Here is a 17,500-nt window from a genome sequence, read left to right as displayed (position 1 = left end):
CCACGTGTCTTTTTTCCTTTATAGTTTAAACGGCGAAACACAGGATGTTGGGTCTCCATGCTGCATTCTTTCCCTCCGGAGCATAAAACCATGGCAGAACGTTAATGCAACATTGATATCATGTTTGGGGGTGAGAGGTCGTAGGCCCGGCGTCCACGGCTGAAGTTGGAGTCTATGTACAGATGCTGGTTTTTCAAGAGCAGATACTGGGAGGTACTCACCTCTCACATGGCACAACACAGTGAGGGGGGAAGGAGGGAGGGGGTGAGGACAGAGAGTAGGAGGGGGTGTGGGGGGCAGACTAAGTGGATTGAGGGCAGTGGGTTGGTTCGATGTTTTCTGTGGCGGTCAGGGTGGAGAGGAGGAACAGGGGGACGGGTGGAGGATAGAAGAGAGGGTCAGGAGAGCGGGAGATCGTGAGAGGAGGAGGAGAAAGGTTGGTGCGGTCCAGATTCGCCAGCATTCTGTTCCCCTGGAGATGACCAGTGAAGTTCCATGAAACACAGCCTTCTGGGAAATGGAGTCCTCCAGGCAGCACAGCTAGACTCTGAGGGGCGGGGCTTGTCCATACTTCTGTGTCCATATGACAATCAGCATCTGTCAACCCTCCACAGGATCCTCCTGGCCACTCGCTCTTTCCAGCTGAGTGTGTACGTGCTTTTGTAGTGTGTGTGCGTGTGTGCGTGAATGTGTACAGGATGCAATGCAAATGCACAAACTGTACTATACTGCAACATTGTGGCCTACTGTCTTGAAGCCCACATGCCTGCATGTATGTGTGCATGTGTGCCTATGTGTGTCTGTTGCTGTGTGTGTGTTGCTGCGAGCTCTTGATTGTCATTGCTGGAGCATTAAAGCTAGACTGTCCAAAACTGGCAGACTCTCCTCTTTCACCAAGTCTCTCACAAAGACTTAAAAAAAAGTTTACAAATCTGTAAAAGCTTGAGATTGAATGCACCTGTGTAAAAAAAACAAAGAGAGTCTCATCAGTAAGGTCAACCAGTCATCATAGAAACATTATAATTAGTTTAAGAATTTCTGAGTTCAACACTGGGATCAGAAAGGACATCAAAAAGGTAAGCTGTTCCATAATGAGACTACATTGTGTGCATATTTCATAGAAAGAGTGCAGTAGGAAGTGACCCTTAGAAAAGTCATTAAGTAGTGTGTGTCAGAGGAATGAACAGCACTGCACCTGCAGCCACAGCTACAAGCTGGTCACGCTGAAGCTGTCGTCTGTCGGGGGGTCCAGCAGCTGGCAGAGGACCCCCCCGCCCCGCGCCGGCTGGGGGGGGTAGCGGGGGGGCATCCCTGGGTAGGAGGAGGAGTGGAGGGGCAGGGGGGAGTAACCCATGTCCTCTGAGTGAGAAACGGCTTCCAGGGAGGGCTTGTGGAGGTTGGAGGGGTAGGGAGAGTTGGAGGGGTAGGGAGAGTGAGGGAGGGGGGCCTGGCGGGGGCCTGAAGTCATGTGGGCAGCGAGGTCTCGTTTGTGGTGTGGCATGCCAGAGGGAGGGGGCCGCTCTTCGTAGTGTAAGGGGTTGGGGTGGGTGTGGAGGCTGGAGGTGGGGTTGGAATGGAGGTGGGGGTTGGCGTGCGTGTTGGGGTGGGGATGGGGGTGGGATTGGGCATGGTGGTGGTGGTGATTGTTGGGGTGGAGGGGGTGGTGGTGAGGGTTGGCGACACTGCCATGTAGGGTGGTGCTGGGGTGTGAGTGGGGGTTAGAAGGATGGTTGGGGTTTGATGCAGGGTTGGTGTGGGGGCTCAGGTTGGCGTGCGGTTGTGCGTTGGGGTGTTGGTGTGTGTTGGTGTGAGGATTGGGGTTTGAATGTGAGTTGGCATGCGGGTTGGTGTGAGGATTCGTGTGTGTGTTGGCATGTGGGTTGGGGTGTGTGTTACCGTGGGGACTGACGTGTGCACCGGCGTGTGGGTTAGTGTGTGTGCTGGTGTGTGCGTGAGGACTTGGGCTGCCGCCATGAGACGCCTGTCCGTACCAGTAGGGGGAGCCACAGTAATTGGGGGAGTCGTACTGGGGGTACTGGGGGTCTTTAGGGGGGGCACGGTGAGGGGGGCTCAACGCTGTTCCGCAGTGGGGAGGTAACCGTGGTGACGGGGAGCAAGAGGGAGAGAAGGTCCTGGTAGGCACAGGGTGGTAGGTCTGGGGGGGTGGAGGAGTGGGTTTCGGGGGGTAAGAGGACATACTGGGGGAGAGGGAGGACTCCCCAGGAAAGATGGCTGGGTAGCGCTCATCAGAGGAGGGGGTGGAGGGGTGGGCGGAGTAGGGTGAGGGGTACTCACAGGGGTCTGAGGGGTAACCGTGGGGGGGTGCAGAGGTGGGCAGGGGGGAGAGGCTACTGCTGTCCCCGCTGTAGTAGTCCAACCCCTCCTGGAACAGCCCGGAGCCTCCAGAGGCCCCCCCCCCAGAGGCCCCCCCTCCAGAAGCCCCCTTGGCTTTGGCTTTGGCCGCTGCGGGGCGCTCTCGTTGGCACGGGGACAGACCCCCCCTCCCTCCTCCTCGGGATCCCCTCGGCTGCCGGCCCCCCACTCCGCTGCGCTTGGGCCCTGGGCCCTGGGACGGAAGCGGGCTGGACGGAGAGTCTGGAGGAGCGCCTGCTGTTGCGGACCCCCCCTCCCGTTCCCCTTGCGGTTCAGACCTTTTCCGGCGCCCGCGGCCCTGCTTGTTTCCTCCGCCCTGGAAAAGTACATTCTGGCTCCAGTTGTAGGAAGGTCCAGCCGCACTTTCGTGCCAATCCATCATCAGCTTCTCCAGACTGGATAGGCTGGACTGGCCCGCTTCTCCAATAGGAACAGGCTCCTTCTGCCTGTAAATCCCGCCCCCTGACCCAGAACCTCCACAAGTGGCTCCTGAGCCCAGGTGGGAGGAGTCAGAGGAGGATTCCGATAGGCTCTCTGGGAAGGAGGGCCGCTTGGCCTTCTGGGGAGTGTAGTTGGAAATGTCCAGGATGTCTTTAGACTCAGTAGAACTGCCGGCATATTCATTGTAGCTGTTGTACTGAAGCCCAAAGCCGTCTACTCCCCAGCTAGCATACCCCTGCCTGAAACCAAACCCCCCCACACACACACCCCCCCCCACACACACACACACGCACACACACATGCACACACACACGCACACACACACACACACACACACACACACACAAATAAACACACTTTTAACACAAACGTATTCAATAAACTGTAGACATATTGAAATGTGCCACTCTTGAAGCTGTCTTTGTTAGAAACAACGCACACAAAAACGGATTGCGCAAAACCAGCCATCTGGTCTTGACGAAGCTTACCTGTAGTTCCACTGATTTGAAGGGGGTCTGTATCCTTCCGGGGAGGAAGAACAGGGGAAGGAACTGCTCTTGGCCATGGCCATGTAACCTGCCCCTGGAGATGTGGGTGCTGCTGTCTCCCCCCGCAGAAGGGAGGGATGGGCCGATCCGGGGTAGCCGCTGTAGCCCCGCTTGGAAGCAGCCTGGTAGCTGGAATAACCCATCTGACCCTGGCCGACAGGGGTGGCCTTGGTGCTGCTGTGTCCTGCCCCATAGGAGAAGCTGCAGTCTGTGGGCCTCTGAGAGCCAACACTGCCCCCGCCAGGTGAGGAGGAGGAGTAGCTGGAGGGGTAGTGGCAGTAGGAGGAGGGATGGGGTGAGCTGGGAGAGCGGGACAGAGAGAGGGACGGAGGGGTGGACTTGGGGAAGGAGGAGGTGGTGGGTGAGGTCTGGGCCAGGGTGTAGCTGTAAGGAGGCCTGGCTGAGGAGCACTGGGGCTGGGCAGGGCTGTCCAGACCGGGCCCTTTGGGGCTGCGCTTGGGGAAGGCTGGGGACCAGCTGGGGCCGGGGGCTGGGCTGGAGGACTCGTAGCCCGCCGCGTTGGGGGGTTTGCGGGCGTCAGGTCGTGAGGAGGCAGGGCTGGACATGGAGATGTCCAGGAGGTCTGAGGAGTCATCTGAGTCGAGCAGGGAGCGAAAGTATCCAGCAAACAGCCCCTGGGCCTCCTCTGCTGAAGCCCTGGCCACTTTGCTGCTCCCTGGGCTTCCGAACACCCCCCCTCTGCCCCCCTCGCAGGATAGGAAGCCCCTCCCGGGAGAGCCACAGCTCTGGAACCCCCCTGGTCCCCTCTCCTTCTCCCCAAAGCCCTCCTCTCCCCAGCCCCCGCCCCCGTTGGCCCAGTCCTGCCCGCCAGCCGCCGCCTCGCCCCTGAACCCCCCGTTTTTACGAGAGCGCCGCTTCCTGACAGGCTTCTCCCCGACTCCCCCGTCCCCCACAACCCCGCCCCCTCGGCCTCCTGCCCCACCGCCGGCGCCCTTGCCCCGTTTCCGCGGCAACCCGGGCTCCACCCCCGGAGGAGTCGGCTTCCGCTTCTTGCCGATGGTCTCGAAGAAGTCGCAGAAGGAGCTCTTGAAGCCCTCGGCGCCGCCCGCTCCGCCCGCCCCGCCCCCTCCCCGGCTGCCCACCCCCCCTCCTCTGCCCCCTCTGCGGCGGAAGCCGGTGAGCCGGTGCAGCAGGGTGGAGATTCCGGGGTTTTCCAAGGGCACGTGGAAGCTGTCGGGCTCGCTGGGCGTCCAGCACCGCGGCGGTGAGCAGCGTCCCGTTGCGGGCGGTTGGCGGTTGAGGAACGCCAGTTTTGACAGCACGTCGCCGTACTCGGCCTTGACGTCGTTCGTGTCGTTGACGTACGACGGCTGGGGGGATGGGAGCTTGGTCCGCCGCCTGCGCCGAGGCTTCTTGGGCTGGTCGGCGTTCCCGACGGCGTTCCCGCTGTTCCGTGCGTCCGGCGTTCCCGGCACGGCCTGCTTGGGAGGCCGTCCGCGCCGGCGTTTGAGGATGACCGGCAGCTCTCCGGGGGGGAACATCACCATCACGCTCTTCCCGTTGTTCTTCATGCGGAGCAGGGCCGTGGGCTCCCGCACCACCGTCGGGCCCCCCTCAGGACCCTCCAGGCCCCCGTCGCCCCCGACACCACCCTTATCTGCCCCGGTGACCGTCTCCATGGAGGAGATCTTGTAGCTCTTCTGTCGTCGGCTGAGGTTGACAGGGATGCGAGCCACCTTCACCACGATCTTCCTCACCTGTGGGAAGGGTGGGGAGGGGGGGGGGGCGATCACAAAGTTAAGTTTAAACCATCATCAAAGTACTATGTGTACTACACTCTCCTGTGTAACGTACTTTGAATTTTCAAATGAAGAATAAACCAAAAATCTGTGTATCTTTGTGGGACTGTAAACTTCAACTCACCCCGACAAATCTTCCATGCCTTTTCTTGGGAGGGGGAGAGACATCCACAGCCACCGGTTCCACCTTCTTGACTGCTGGCAGAGGTCGGGGTTGGGGTCGAGGCCGGGGCCGGGGTCGAGGTCGGGGCATGGGACTGGGCTGAAGGCGGCCTGGGAGGGAGTGGGGGGAGGGGCGGGCCGGGGCGGGGTGCGGGGCTGGGCGGGACACGGGTGTGTCTGGGAGGGGAGGGGGGGCGGCGGACGGAACCTCTGCAGCTCCTCTCAACACCACCACCTCCTCCTCCTCTTCTTTTTTAACGTTCCAGATCTTCTCCTCGCTCTCCTCCTCGTCCGCCTCCTCCTCTCCTCTGTCTCTCCCCGCCCTCCTCTCGACGTCTTCCGTGTTGCGGCGAAGCCGGGACGACTTGCGGAGGTGGCAGGGGAACCGAGGGCGCCCGGAGCTGCGCAGAGCGTACTTCCTTTCACCTTCTACGGGTAAAGGGGAGGGCCCTGGAGGCGTCGGGCCAATAGGGACGGGGCTGCAGCCTGGGAGTATGTCTGTCTCTGCCGAGGGGAGAGGGAGGGGCGGGCTGCAGGGAACTGAGGCCGCCATCTGATTGGTTGAGGGGGGCTGATTGACGAGTGGGAGGGGCTGGGTTTTGGGTGATGAGGTGTGGGTGTCAGAGGGAGAGGCGGCTCTCGGCTGCTCTGACGCTGCAGGGGGGCTCGTGTGCCTGACGACATCAGCCCGACTGTCCGTGTGTGTTTTGGGAAGCGTGTTTGTCTTTGGGGGTCTGCTGTGGACAGCTGTGTCCATGTTAGCCTGCATGTCTAAGGGCGTCTGTGAGAGTGTGTGTGTCTGCGTGTCGGGGTACGTGTGCATGAGGGTGTCCAGCTGCCTTCGTCTCCGGGTGCTCAGGCCCAGAGTCCGATGCAGCCCGTTGGCCAGGGCGGCGGGGGGGAGGAGGTCATAGTTCACCAAGGCTCCATCGCCAGGTTCCAAGGGCCCCCCCTCCCCTGTCCATCCCTCTGGCCTCTCCAGTCCCCCCACACAGGCCCCGCCCTCCTCCAGAGCCCCCCCACAGGCCCCGCCCTCCTCCAGAGCCCCCCCACAGGCTCCGCCCTCCTCCAGAGCCCCCCCACAGGCCCCGCCCTCCTCCAGAGCCCCCCCACAGGTCCCGCCCGAACGCAGGCGCCTGGTCAGGTGGCTCATCCAATGCAGGGCACTCGCGTCTCAGTGATGTCACTAACGGGGGACGAGAGATGCAGTTTACGTGCTCTTACAGTTGTCTAGCGGAAGGATTCAGGGACCTAAGGGAAGAAACGGAAAAAGTTAAAAGTTTGATCAACGAGTTTAAAAACAGTACAAGGAAAAATAAAAAGATGAAAGATTCGAATAGGCTTTGAGAATTCCGATTGAATTCTCTTTCAAATTGAAATTTAAACCCACAGGGAGTTGAACAAAACATGTTTCCATTGTAAGTCTGTTGTTGCACAACACTACCTCTATTCACCCTTCACGTCCAGCTCGATCCCTGACTGTCTGGCACTCGTTCCAGCCTTAGGTCCGTGTGTCTGGCTTCTTCTGGATATCATTGGGTCCGTAGCACTGCAGTGGAGAACACATACACACTAATCCCTCTCTCTTCTGCTCATCCCTGCTGCCCAGTCCATGGCTTCTGAATAAAGGAGGGAGAGAGAGAAAGGTATAACCCGGGAAGGAGATCTGTTATGAAGCAGTTATTGCAAGGCGATCATGTGGGATTAGACTGAGGACAACGTGAGGTGTTTTGTTGCTGCAACTTAAGTTGGGATACAATCAAACACTGCAGTCCCCTCTCTCCACTCCTCCTCTGTCACATAACGACAAATCCACCACCAAGACACTATATCCACCAATACCTGAATCATGAGCCCCCACACACTCAACACACAAACAAGGGATAGAGACAGTGCGCACACGTCTTCACCAACACATCTTAATTGTTTCTCATACGCGCTGATCTGTCTCTACTGTACGACTATCTACCACTAGGGGGAGATAGAAAAATGCTGTTTAGCAATCTTACTCTATTTTGGTTAACAGATTAAAGAGACAGAGAAGTGAAGTAAGGCAGTGTAAAGTAAAGAATGGCAAGAAAGAATGACTTTTTTTTCTCCTGGCGGAGAAGAACCAGAAGCAAGAGAAGAGGCAAAAAAATATAAATAAAAAGTCAACTGAAGACACGACTATGTAACTCCCAGATAGAGACACAGGCATGCACGCACACGCACAAAACCGCTCACACACAGCAGCTGTGGATTAACTACACACCGCACACCACACACTGAACACAACACACACTGAACACAACACACCACACACTGAACACAACACACCACACACTGAACACACCACACACTGAACACAACACACACTGAACACAACACACCACACACTGAACACAACACACCACACACTGAACACACCACACACTGAACACACCACACACTGAACACAACACACACTGAACACAACACACACTGAACACAACACACCACACACTGAACACAACACACCACACACTGAACACAACACACCACACACTGAACACACCACACACTGAACACAACACACACTGAACACAACACACCACACACTGAACACAACACACCACACAGTGAACACAACACACCACACACTGAACACACCACACACTGAACACAACACACACTGAACACAACACACACTGAACACAACACACACTGAACACAACACACCACACACTGAACACAACACACCACACACTGAACACAACACACCACACAGTGAACACAACACACCACACACTGAACACAACACTGTCCATCGTCAGGCTTCTCTGTCTCCTCCTTCTACCCTGCATATGGTTCTGATTACAAGACAGAGAGAGAGAGAGAGAGAGAGAGAGAGAGAGAGAGAGAGAGAGAGAGAGAAAGAAAGAGAGAGACAGAGAGAGAAAGAGAGAGACAGAGAGAGAGAGAGAGAGAGAGAGAGAGAGAGAGAGAGAGAGAGAGAGAGAGAGAGAGAGAGAGAGAGAGAGAGAGTGTAGAAAGAGTGTGTGGCTGACACTGTGCTAGAAAGAAGAAACTGTGGAGGGAGTCCGAGGGTGGGTGGGGGAGGGGGGCGGGGAGTGGTAAGGGGAGGAGAGGAGGGGGGGAGGGATTGGAGGGGAGGGGGAAGAGGGGGATTCTATACTACAACAGCCTCTACATTCCTTAACAGTGTTAAATAACACAAGTCGGACACATATCCCCCCCCCCACACACATACACACACCACAGTCACCACCCAAAAACACCTATACATACACTACGTAACCATAGACTGTAACAGACTACACACAGGCAAACACACACACAGACACACACACACTACCCCTCCATCCTTTATCCCCCTATCTTTCCTGCAATCACATATATCACATATATATATTATCTGTCTCCAGAGACAAACCCCACCTCCATCCTTTCATCCGCCATCCTTCTCTCTTATTCCGGGTCTCTATTTTTTCTCCTCCCTCTCTCTCTCTCGTGTTCTCTCACTCTCTCTAATTAACAGCATTCATTAATTAAGGCTCTATCCGACCATAGTATGAGAGACAGGATGGAGCAGAACCTCCAAACACTAGCTTTAATTAGAGACTCACACACATACATGTACACACATACACACACACGTACACACACATTCACTCTTTCTTTCCCCTTTTCCCAGGAACATACGCACGCACACACCACACTCACACCGAGGTAGAAACACACACATCAAACATCGTACACATCTGAACCGCATCTAAACACCCAAGGTGAACAGGGCAGTCTTATCCAATCAAGAAAGTCCGCCTGTAACCAACAACAACAAAATCAGAAAATGTTATAGGGTTATAGTTTACAACCTGAACACTTAGTAAACTATAACCATATAAAATCAATAAATTAAGCACAGAATCACTTTTAAAAGGAGTGGATCCTTATTCCCTAAGTTGTTCCTAATACAGTAATTACAAACAGGCAGTTTCTAACCATACCAGACAGCAGGTACACAACAGACATACTCACTTAGCACCAGACTCTACACATGAGTATGTGTGTGTGGTGTGTGGTATGTAAGTGTGCAGTGATTGTGTGATTGTGCCTGGGTATGGGTGTGTTGTATTTAAGTGTGCAGTGATTGTGTGCTTGTGCCTGGGTATGTGTGTGGTGTGTGTGTGTGTGTGGTGTGTCTTTGTCTGCGTGTGTTTGGAAAAGCACTCACTCAGCTCTAACGGGTGTGCAGTTGTTGCTAAGAGACAGGCAGCAGCGCCGACACAGTACGGGCGGAGGTGGGGGCGGTGGGGGGTGTGTGTAGGGGGGAGGTGTGGGGGGGAAGGAGGGGGTAGACAGAGAAAGAGAGAGAGTGACAGAAAGAGAAAGGGTGAGAGAAAGAAAGAGCTGGGGGAGTGATTGGGCAGGGGGAGAAAGAAAGGTAGAGAGAGGCTCGATAAAGAGAAAAACCGACGGACAGACGGACAGATAGACAGGAGTAAAAGAGACAGATTGAAGGGAGAAAGAGAGAGAGAGGAGACAAACAGACAGAGAGAGAGAGAGAGAGACAGAGAGAGAGATTGAGGAAGGAAGGTGGGGGAAGTGGGTCAGAGGGTCCACAGAGACTTGGTGACACTCTGCAGATACTCAGTTACCATCGGTCTCCTGCCCCATAACCCTCTACACAACCATCCCACCACACAGCCCAAACATCCACGCAAGCTGGAACCACCTAAACAAAACTTTCAGACAACCGATACAGAACATAAACAGAAAAAAGCCAACCTTCAAACTACTGTAGGTGTCACATAAATCTGCAGTTAATCATTCCTCAGAGAACCCAAGACAAAACTGGAGTTCAATTTAATCTCCTACATGTCATTCTTTAATAAATTAAAATATAGATATATAAATATATCTATATTTTGTATGTATATTTATATAATTGTTTACAAATCCCCCATACTTCCATGAGCCCTTATGGCCCTTGGCTGGATCTAGACTTGAAAGGTTAGTGTAGGTGCTGGTGATGAGGAAAGGCAGATCTACAGCCTTACGGCACCTCCTAATCCACCTCCATGAAGGCATGCCATCCCAGGTGTCTGGGAGGAATTGATGGGTGTTTCAGGGAGCCTTACAGATTGGTCCACCCCCTCTGGAACCTTCATCACCACTGCTACTCATCGTTCTTGAAAATAAATACAAATCCAGACCCTCTGGACACACGCACGCAGACTTCATCCCATATTCTGCCCCATGCTGCCCTCTCTCTGCTTTCTTTCACCTCTCTATCGCTCCCGCTCTCCCTCACACACACACACACCCTCTCACATAATCTGCCCCTTGCTGCTTTCTCTCTCTCTCTCTCTCTCTCTCTCTCTCTCTCTCTCTCTCTCTCTCTCTCTCTCTCTCTCTCTCTCTCTCTCTCTCTCTCTCTCTGTCTGTACACCCTCCCTCTTCCCAGCTGCAGGAAATTCCTAATGATCTTCATCATCAGTCTGTGTTCAACACCACCTCCTGCCAGGAACACACACACACTCACACGCAAACACAAGGATGGACATGGCCAGACAGACACACATTCAGACAAACTTTACACAGATAAACAGACAGACAGAAAGTAAGAAACTCATTAGAACAACTGCACGGTCAGTGCACATACTGCCACACACACACACACAAAGGACTTTGAGCAGTCGACTAGCACCAGGCCCAGTACGGCTGTTAACCCCCCACCCCTCTATCACTCCACCTCCTTCTTCACCCCTTTCTCTATCTGCTCTCTTTCTTACTTGTTCTCTCTGTCTTTCTGTCAGTTCTCCTAATCCTCCTCACCCTCTTTCTCTGGTTTGGTTTCTCTCAGTCAATCTTCCACTCCCTTTCTCCCTCACTCTCTGTTTCTCTACCCCCCCATTCCCCCCCTCCCTTTCTCCCTGTGTCTGTCTGTTTAACCGTCCCTCCCACTCTCTCTCTTCATCTCTTTCTCTCTCTTCCTCTCTCTCAGAGCAGTCGTGTTGTTCTTGCAGGAACCTACATGCTGAAGTTATTTTAAGACAAGGAGAACCGTATTACTCCTCTATCCCTCCCCCTACCTTTCTCTTCCCCTCCTTTCCTCCCTCTACAGCCCTCTCTTCCTCTATTACTCCCCCCCCTCACACCCCCCCTCTCTCTCCAATGCTTGCCTCCCTGATCCCTACTTCCTCACTCTTACTCTCTCTCTGTCTCTCTCTGTCTCTCTCTCTGTCTCTCTCTCTCTCTCTCTCCTGCAGGCAGTTTCCTGGCTCTGCTGATGGCCGCCCCTCAGTTGGGTCATGTGACCAACCGCGCCAGCTGGGAACAGCCAGGAGTGTGCACGCACAGACACACACACACTAACCCCACAGATGCCAGACATGCACATAATAATTCACACAGGCTCTTTCTCACGAACACACACACACACAGTCACCATGCAGACAAACCCCACATAGGCACACGCACACACACATATACACACACGAAAACACCTAGAAGACACACACACACACCCAGACATGAACACACAGAACTCACACAAAACACACAGACACACACTCTCACATGCACGCACACAGACCTTGAGGCCAGTGTTTTGGAGAGGGACTCTGTGCTGCGGCCCTGACTTCCTGACTCCTCCCCCCCCCCCCTCCCCCCCCTCCGCCCCTCCGCCCCCTATGCCCCTGTTCCACAGTTGCCGTGGGATACGCTGCTGCAGCGCCCGTTGCCAAGGAGAAGGCTGCTGGCTGTTTGAACAACAATGGCCGCCTTGTGAGCATTCCAGCTATAGGTACTGACAGCTCATCAGACCCAACCTCTCACACACTCACACACACACACAATGGTACTTTACCTTTACCTTACCCCCTACACCTCTATAACAATCCCACGTACCAAACAGACACACACACACACAAACACAAATTATGACTTTAGTTGAAAGGATAAGAGACCCTCTTTGGATCTCGCTCGCTCGCTCGCTCACTACCAACTCTCTGTGTCTGCCCCTCCCCTCAGTCAGGGCTGATGTGTGCAGTGCATTCATCCATCTTTTCCATCTCCCCACTCCCCTCTGTCTCTCCTTCTCTCTTATCTCTCTCTCTCTCTCTCTTCCTCCATCCCCAGTTTCTGGCTATCTCTCCCTCATTCTGTATGTGCTCGTTCTGTCTCTGTCGGAGGAACAGTGCTCTCTCTCCCTCCCTCTCTCTAGCTCCCTCTCTCTTTCTCTCTCTGAGGAAGTGTATGCCCCCAAGGGATGAAGGGCTCGCTACCTTCCAGCAGAGAGAGAGAGAGAGAGAGAGAGAGAGAGAGAGAGAGAGAGAGAGAGAGCTTTAAAGATAGAGAGAGGGAGAGAGAGACAGACGGAAAGGGAAAGAGAGCAGTGGAAAGAGAGGGAGGAGGGAGAGGGGGAGCAGGGGGTGGGGAAAGGAAAGAGGAGAGGGAAGGAGGGAGAAGGAGAGGGGAAACTATTCATCATTTGGATCTCTGGAGCAGAGCCCTTAGCACTCTGATTAGATGTTTACGTTGATGTCACAAAAATGGTACGCTTTGCAAATGCTGCAGCCATATAAGAGAATTTATACCATTAATAACTCTCTGATCACCTTGTGCTCCACAAACACACGCTGCACAACATGAATACATCCCGGCTGACATACCCAGCATGACTATCGTCAGCGAGAGTAGGAGGGATGTTTTTGCACAGGTGTATGTGTTTAAGTAGGGGTGTGGTGTGTGAGGAGAACAAACTGTGTTTGACAGCGTGCGTGCGTGTGTGTGTGCGTGCGTGTGTGTGTGAAGGAGAGATTGTGTGTTTCCTTTCTCCCCTCTTCAATAATTAAACTGATTCTGTCCAGCTTGTAGTGAGGTACACAGCAGCCACACTCTCTTTTCTCTCTCTCTCTCTCTCTCTCTCTCTCTCTTCTCTCTCTCTCTCTCTATCTCTCTCCCTCTCTCTCTCTCTCTCTCTCTCCATCTCTCTGGCTTTGCTCTTCCTCTCTCCATCCCCCTATTTCTTTATGACTCCCCCCCCCACCTCCACCCCCTCCATAAGAGGTGAGAGGTCGTCTGAGCTTCTCTACTGTCTGACTCAAACCGGCTGCACCAGCCCAGTGGGGGGAAGGGGTGGGGGGAGGGGAGCTGGGGGTAGAGAGAAGCTGAGGAGGAGGTGAAGGATGAGAAGGGGGGAGGGTGGCGAACGAGAGATAGGAGAGAGAGATGAGAGAGAGAGAAAGAAAGAGACATGAGAGAGAGAGAGATGAGAGAGAGAAAGAAAGAGAGATAGGAGAGAGATGAGAGAGAGAGAGATAGAGAAGAGAGAGAGAGAGAGAGAGAGAGAGAGAGACGAGAGAGAGAGAGAGAGAGGAGAGAGAGAGAGAGAGAGAGAGAGAGAGAGAGAGAGAGAGAGAGAGAGAGAGAGAGAGAGAGAGAGAAGAAAGAGACATGAGAGAGAGAGAGAGAGAGAGAGAGATGATGAGAGCGAGTGAGATGAATAGATAGTGGTGTTGGGGTACAGGGTAAGATAGGAGGGGTGGATATAAGAAGGGGTTGGCAGTGCTGACAGAGAGAGAGTGTTGAGAGAGGAGGAATGGGAGATGTGAAAGGAGACAGTGAGAGAGAGAGAGAGAGAGAGAGAGAGAGAGAGAGAGAGAGAGAGAGAGAGAGAGAGAGAGAGAGAGAGAGAGAGAGAGAGAGAGAGAAAGAGACAGAGACAGAAAGAGAAAGAGAAAGAGAGGGGGAGGAGAGGTGAGGGGTAGGAGAGGAGAGGGGGAGAAGAGGAGAGGGGGAGATGTTTTCTATTAAGTGTGTTTGATGCTACTTGGCATGAGCTGCTGTTTTATGAATGTGTGGTGTGGGAGGTGAGAGAAATGAGAGTAAACATACATTATAGGCTATAATAATGTAGTCTGAGCACAGAGGGAGTGTGTGTGTGTGTGTGTGTGTGTTGACTGTCGTGTGAGTGTGTGTGTGCGTGTGTGTGTGTGTGTTGACTGTCTTGTGAGTGTGTGTGTGTGTGTGTGTGTTGACTGTCGTGTGTGTGTGTGTGTGTGTGTGTGTGTGTGTGTGTGTGTGTTGACTGTCGTGTGAGTGTGTGTGTGTGTGTGTGTGTGTTGACTGTCGTGTGTGTGTGTGTGTGTTGACTGTCGTGTGTGTGTGTGTGTGTGTTGACTGTCGTGTGAGTGTGTGTGTGTGTGTGTGTGTGTGTTGACTGTTGTGTGAGTGTGTGTGTGTGTGTGTGTTGACTGTCATGTGAGTGTGTGGTCTTGACTGTAGGGAGACAAAATCAGGCTGAGAGAGAACTGCCGGGATATTCCTAGTTTTCTTTCTTAAAACACAACACAAATGTTGAAGGATACTCTACACCACACCATGCTTAGTTCTTATACTTAATCCAACTTTTGAGAGAACGACCTTTCCATACAAAGATCGTTTTTTCATGACGTAACATTTACACTATGCATGCAAAGAACTGTTGGTAAGCTTCAACACTGATGATTCTGCAAATTGCACCTCGTTTTGAAATGCATTAGAACAGAAGCGTTCAGACAAAGGTTCAGACAAAGTTGTGCTTTCAGTGACACTCTGGTCTGGATGAACATTTAAACCTTGAAGTTCTCTCCTCCTGAAAACACTGAAGATTCTGCAGCCCTAGAACTCCAGAACAGTGGAACCCATGGTGGGACATGAACCAGGGCTGGAACCACAGCTCTGGGTCTTCACTCCAGACAGACAGAGAGAAAAGGGTCATGACCTTCAATGTGGAAGTTGTTCTATCAGAAACTCCAACAGGCTTGTTCAGAACAATCGTTTCCCCACAGAATGAATGTGTTTCAATGCATGATGTCCTTCTGTGTGTGTGTGTGTGTGTGTGTGTGTCCAGTGTGCCCAGTGTGTCAGCTTCATCTCCATGGCGACCTCTATAAAGAGGAAGTCTTGCCACAGCAGCCAGACCAGCTGATAGGCTGAGAAAAGAGACAGATGATTGGTTGAGCTGTGGCTGTCATATCAGCAGGGTGTATCTGTGTGACAGTGCAGCCTAACACGCACACATACACACCGCAGTCTTCTTCTTACACTGCAGACATACGCAGGTACACGTACAGACATACTGCAGTTCAACTTAGAGACACACAATAGAAGTACTCGAAACACCAAACACACACAGACACACACACACACACAAGCAATACCACGGCTAAGATCAGGTGTGTGAGGTGGGCCGAGTGACCCGGTCTGAGGACAGAAAGATACATTATCAGAGATACAAGGCCGTTGCTATGCCAACCATCATCACTAACACAAGTAAGCAACACAATAAGTCTTTGCTCACTCTCCCCAACCGCCCACCCCCCCCCTATCCCACCAACCCCACACACACAAACAGGACTAACCAAGACACACACTGGTACATGCCTGGGGTCATTTCAGTCAATGCCATTTCAGTCAAAGCAAGCAAGTAAAAAAATATATAAAGCCTGTTCATTTAACATCTCCCTTTATGTGAAATGTATGCAGTCCTGCTATGAACACACACACAAACACACACACACATCACCCACAGGTACAAAGGATGACCTCTCTACTTACCATTACCATCAACATGTGCACGCGAGCTGGATCTCCAAATCGATATGGCAGTAAAGAAGACAACTGTCACAATTTGCCCAAGGCTCTCTATTTAACTCCCCCATCTCCCCAACATTATCTATCTTGTCTCCCCTGTCTCCCTATGTACCCCACCTCCCCCTCGTCTCCCTCTCTCTCTCTCTTTCAGACAAGAGGTGATAATCACTACCATGAGCACGGCGTCTCGGTACGTGGGCGTCACACTCTCAACGCACCGGCCCGTGCCAATACTTGATAAGCGCGTCAGGATTGCTTGGTTACCGGGGTATGGCTTTAGGTTAAGTGGCGCTATATGAGTGATGGGGCGATGCGTATTCTTCCGTCTCTCCGTTTTTCGTTAATTACAGTAAACATCTGTCAGAGCGCGCCCGTGGTTCGCGCCACAGCAGCACAGAAGCCCGACTGTTGGTTGAGCTTGTAGGTAAATTGCGGGCGATCTAGACCGTTCGATTCACGGTAATGGGCCGGGGAATCTTTCTCTGTCTGTGGGTAGACATCTTAGCCTCTTTTACAAATAACTAGAATCGCATCCAAACACGAACTCTAACATAGTCTGGAAACCGGATCACTAATGCCTAAACAAACAATGCACTTGTGTGTGTGTCTGACACACACAAAGTGCACTATCCCAAATTATAGGAGCGCACCTCAATATGCATGGACAGCAGTGTTTCAATGACCCAGTGCAAGCCACACGCAGCGCCCAGTTAACGGCACCGACGAGTTTAAGATAAATTCCTTCAATAGAAAATGCAGCCAGCGGTGCCACGCGAATGTGGCGACAGTAGAACGGTCAGCCATAAGCTATGCAAATACAGGGTTCTGTAAACAGACACTACATGCGCACTCACCGGGAGAGGCGGCAGGCTCGGGCTCGCGCTGCTGCAGCGGTGGCGGGGCTGGCTGCTCGCGCGGCTTTCGGTGTTTCACTCGTCTCCTAGCGAGGGTCACGGAGCAGTTAGTATCACGGCTGCCGCCTCTTGCGCACAGCATGTTCCGTTCATCTGAAGTCCGCCAGGGAAGGAGGATATATTCCTCCCGTTACCAACGTTGCCTCCTTTTCCCTTGCGCTTTTCGGTCTGTGTGCAGCCAGCACCGTAAAACGCTACATTCCAAACAAGCTGCCTTCACATAAACATCTGCACCCAAAGAGGGGAAGACAAAAACTGAAGAAATCGAGAGAAAGGGGAACGGGGGCGTTCACTGTCCTTGCCCCCTTCAAAGTGCACCCGAACGCAGCTCAATCCCCGCGGTCTGGTTTCGTGGCAAGCACGGGGCGACCCGTGGATGCGGGAGCACAAGAGTCAGAGGGAAGGAATGACCGAATCTGCGCCCGTTTCTCTCCCTCTCCGCAATTCCACCTCTATAGCGTGCGGTCGGTCTCCGTTCCTCTTCAGACGTGCCTGGCTGTCAGTCCCATCCGGGGATCCGTAGCTGGCCTCACTTTCTGCCCTTCATTTCTGGGAAATGTAGTTCTTTTATCCAACAGCAGTGGTTGTCTGGGTTACGCAATGCCGTCGTGTTGAGGAGAGAGATTACAATCATTATACAATTATCGATAAAAAACTACAGGCTTAAATAACGGAGCGT

At 53.2% G+C, this 17,500-nt stretch overlaps 1 protein-coding gene and 1 long non-coding RNA gene across 2 annotated transcripts; both read right to left on the bottom strand.

Moving 5' to 3' along the window:
* Nucleotides 1-807: 807 nt before the first annotated feature.
* ahdc1 (AT hook, DNA binding motif, containing 1) lies at nucleotides 808-6,299 on the bottom strand (the record flags this gene model as incomplete). The annotated part of the gene is made up of 4 exons (XM_062446084.1): nucleotides 808-958; nucleotides 1,196-3,053; nucleotides 3,303-5,080; nucleotides 5,247-6,299. Coding segments are annotated over 3 exons (4,677 nt in total), but the record flags the coding sequence as incomplete, so codon positions are not given.
* Nucleotides 6,300-6,401: 102 nt separating this feature from the next.
* Nucleotides 6,402-17,340, bottom strand: LOC134006711 (uncharacterized). Its single transcript, XR_009927964.1, has 3 exons — nucleotides 16,762-17,340; nucleotides 6,739-6,903; nucleotides 6,402-6,535 (listed from the first exon to the last, which is right to left on the bottom strand). It is a non-coding gene; the product is annotated as an uncharacterized LOC134006711 (long non-coding RNA).
* Between the last annotated feature and the right edge of the window lie 160 nt (nucleotides 17,341-17,500).

Source organism: Osmerus eperlanus, chromosome 20 (assembly GCF_963692335.1).
Source record: "Osmerus eperlanus chromosome 20, fOsmEpe2.1, whole genome shotgun sequence".
NCBI lineage: Eukaryota > Metazoa > Chordata > Actinopteri > Osmeriformes > Osmeridae > Osmerus > Osmerus eperlanus.
Note: the sequence above shows the minus strand (reverse complement) of the source record. Positions and strands in the feature narration are given on the sequence as shown.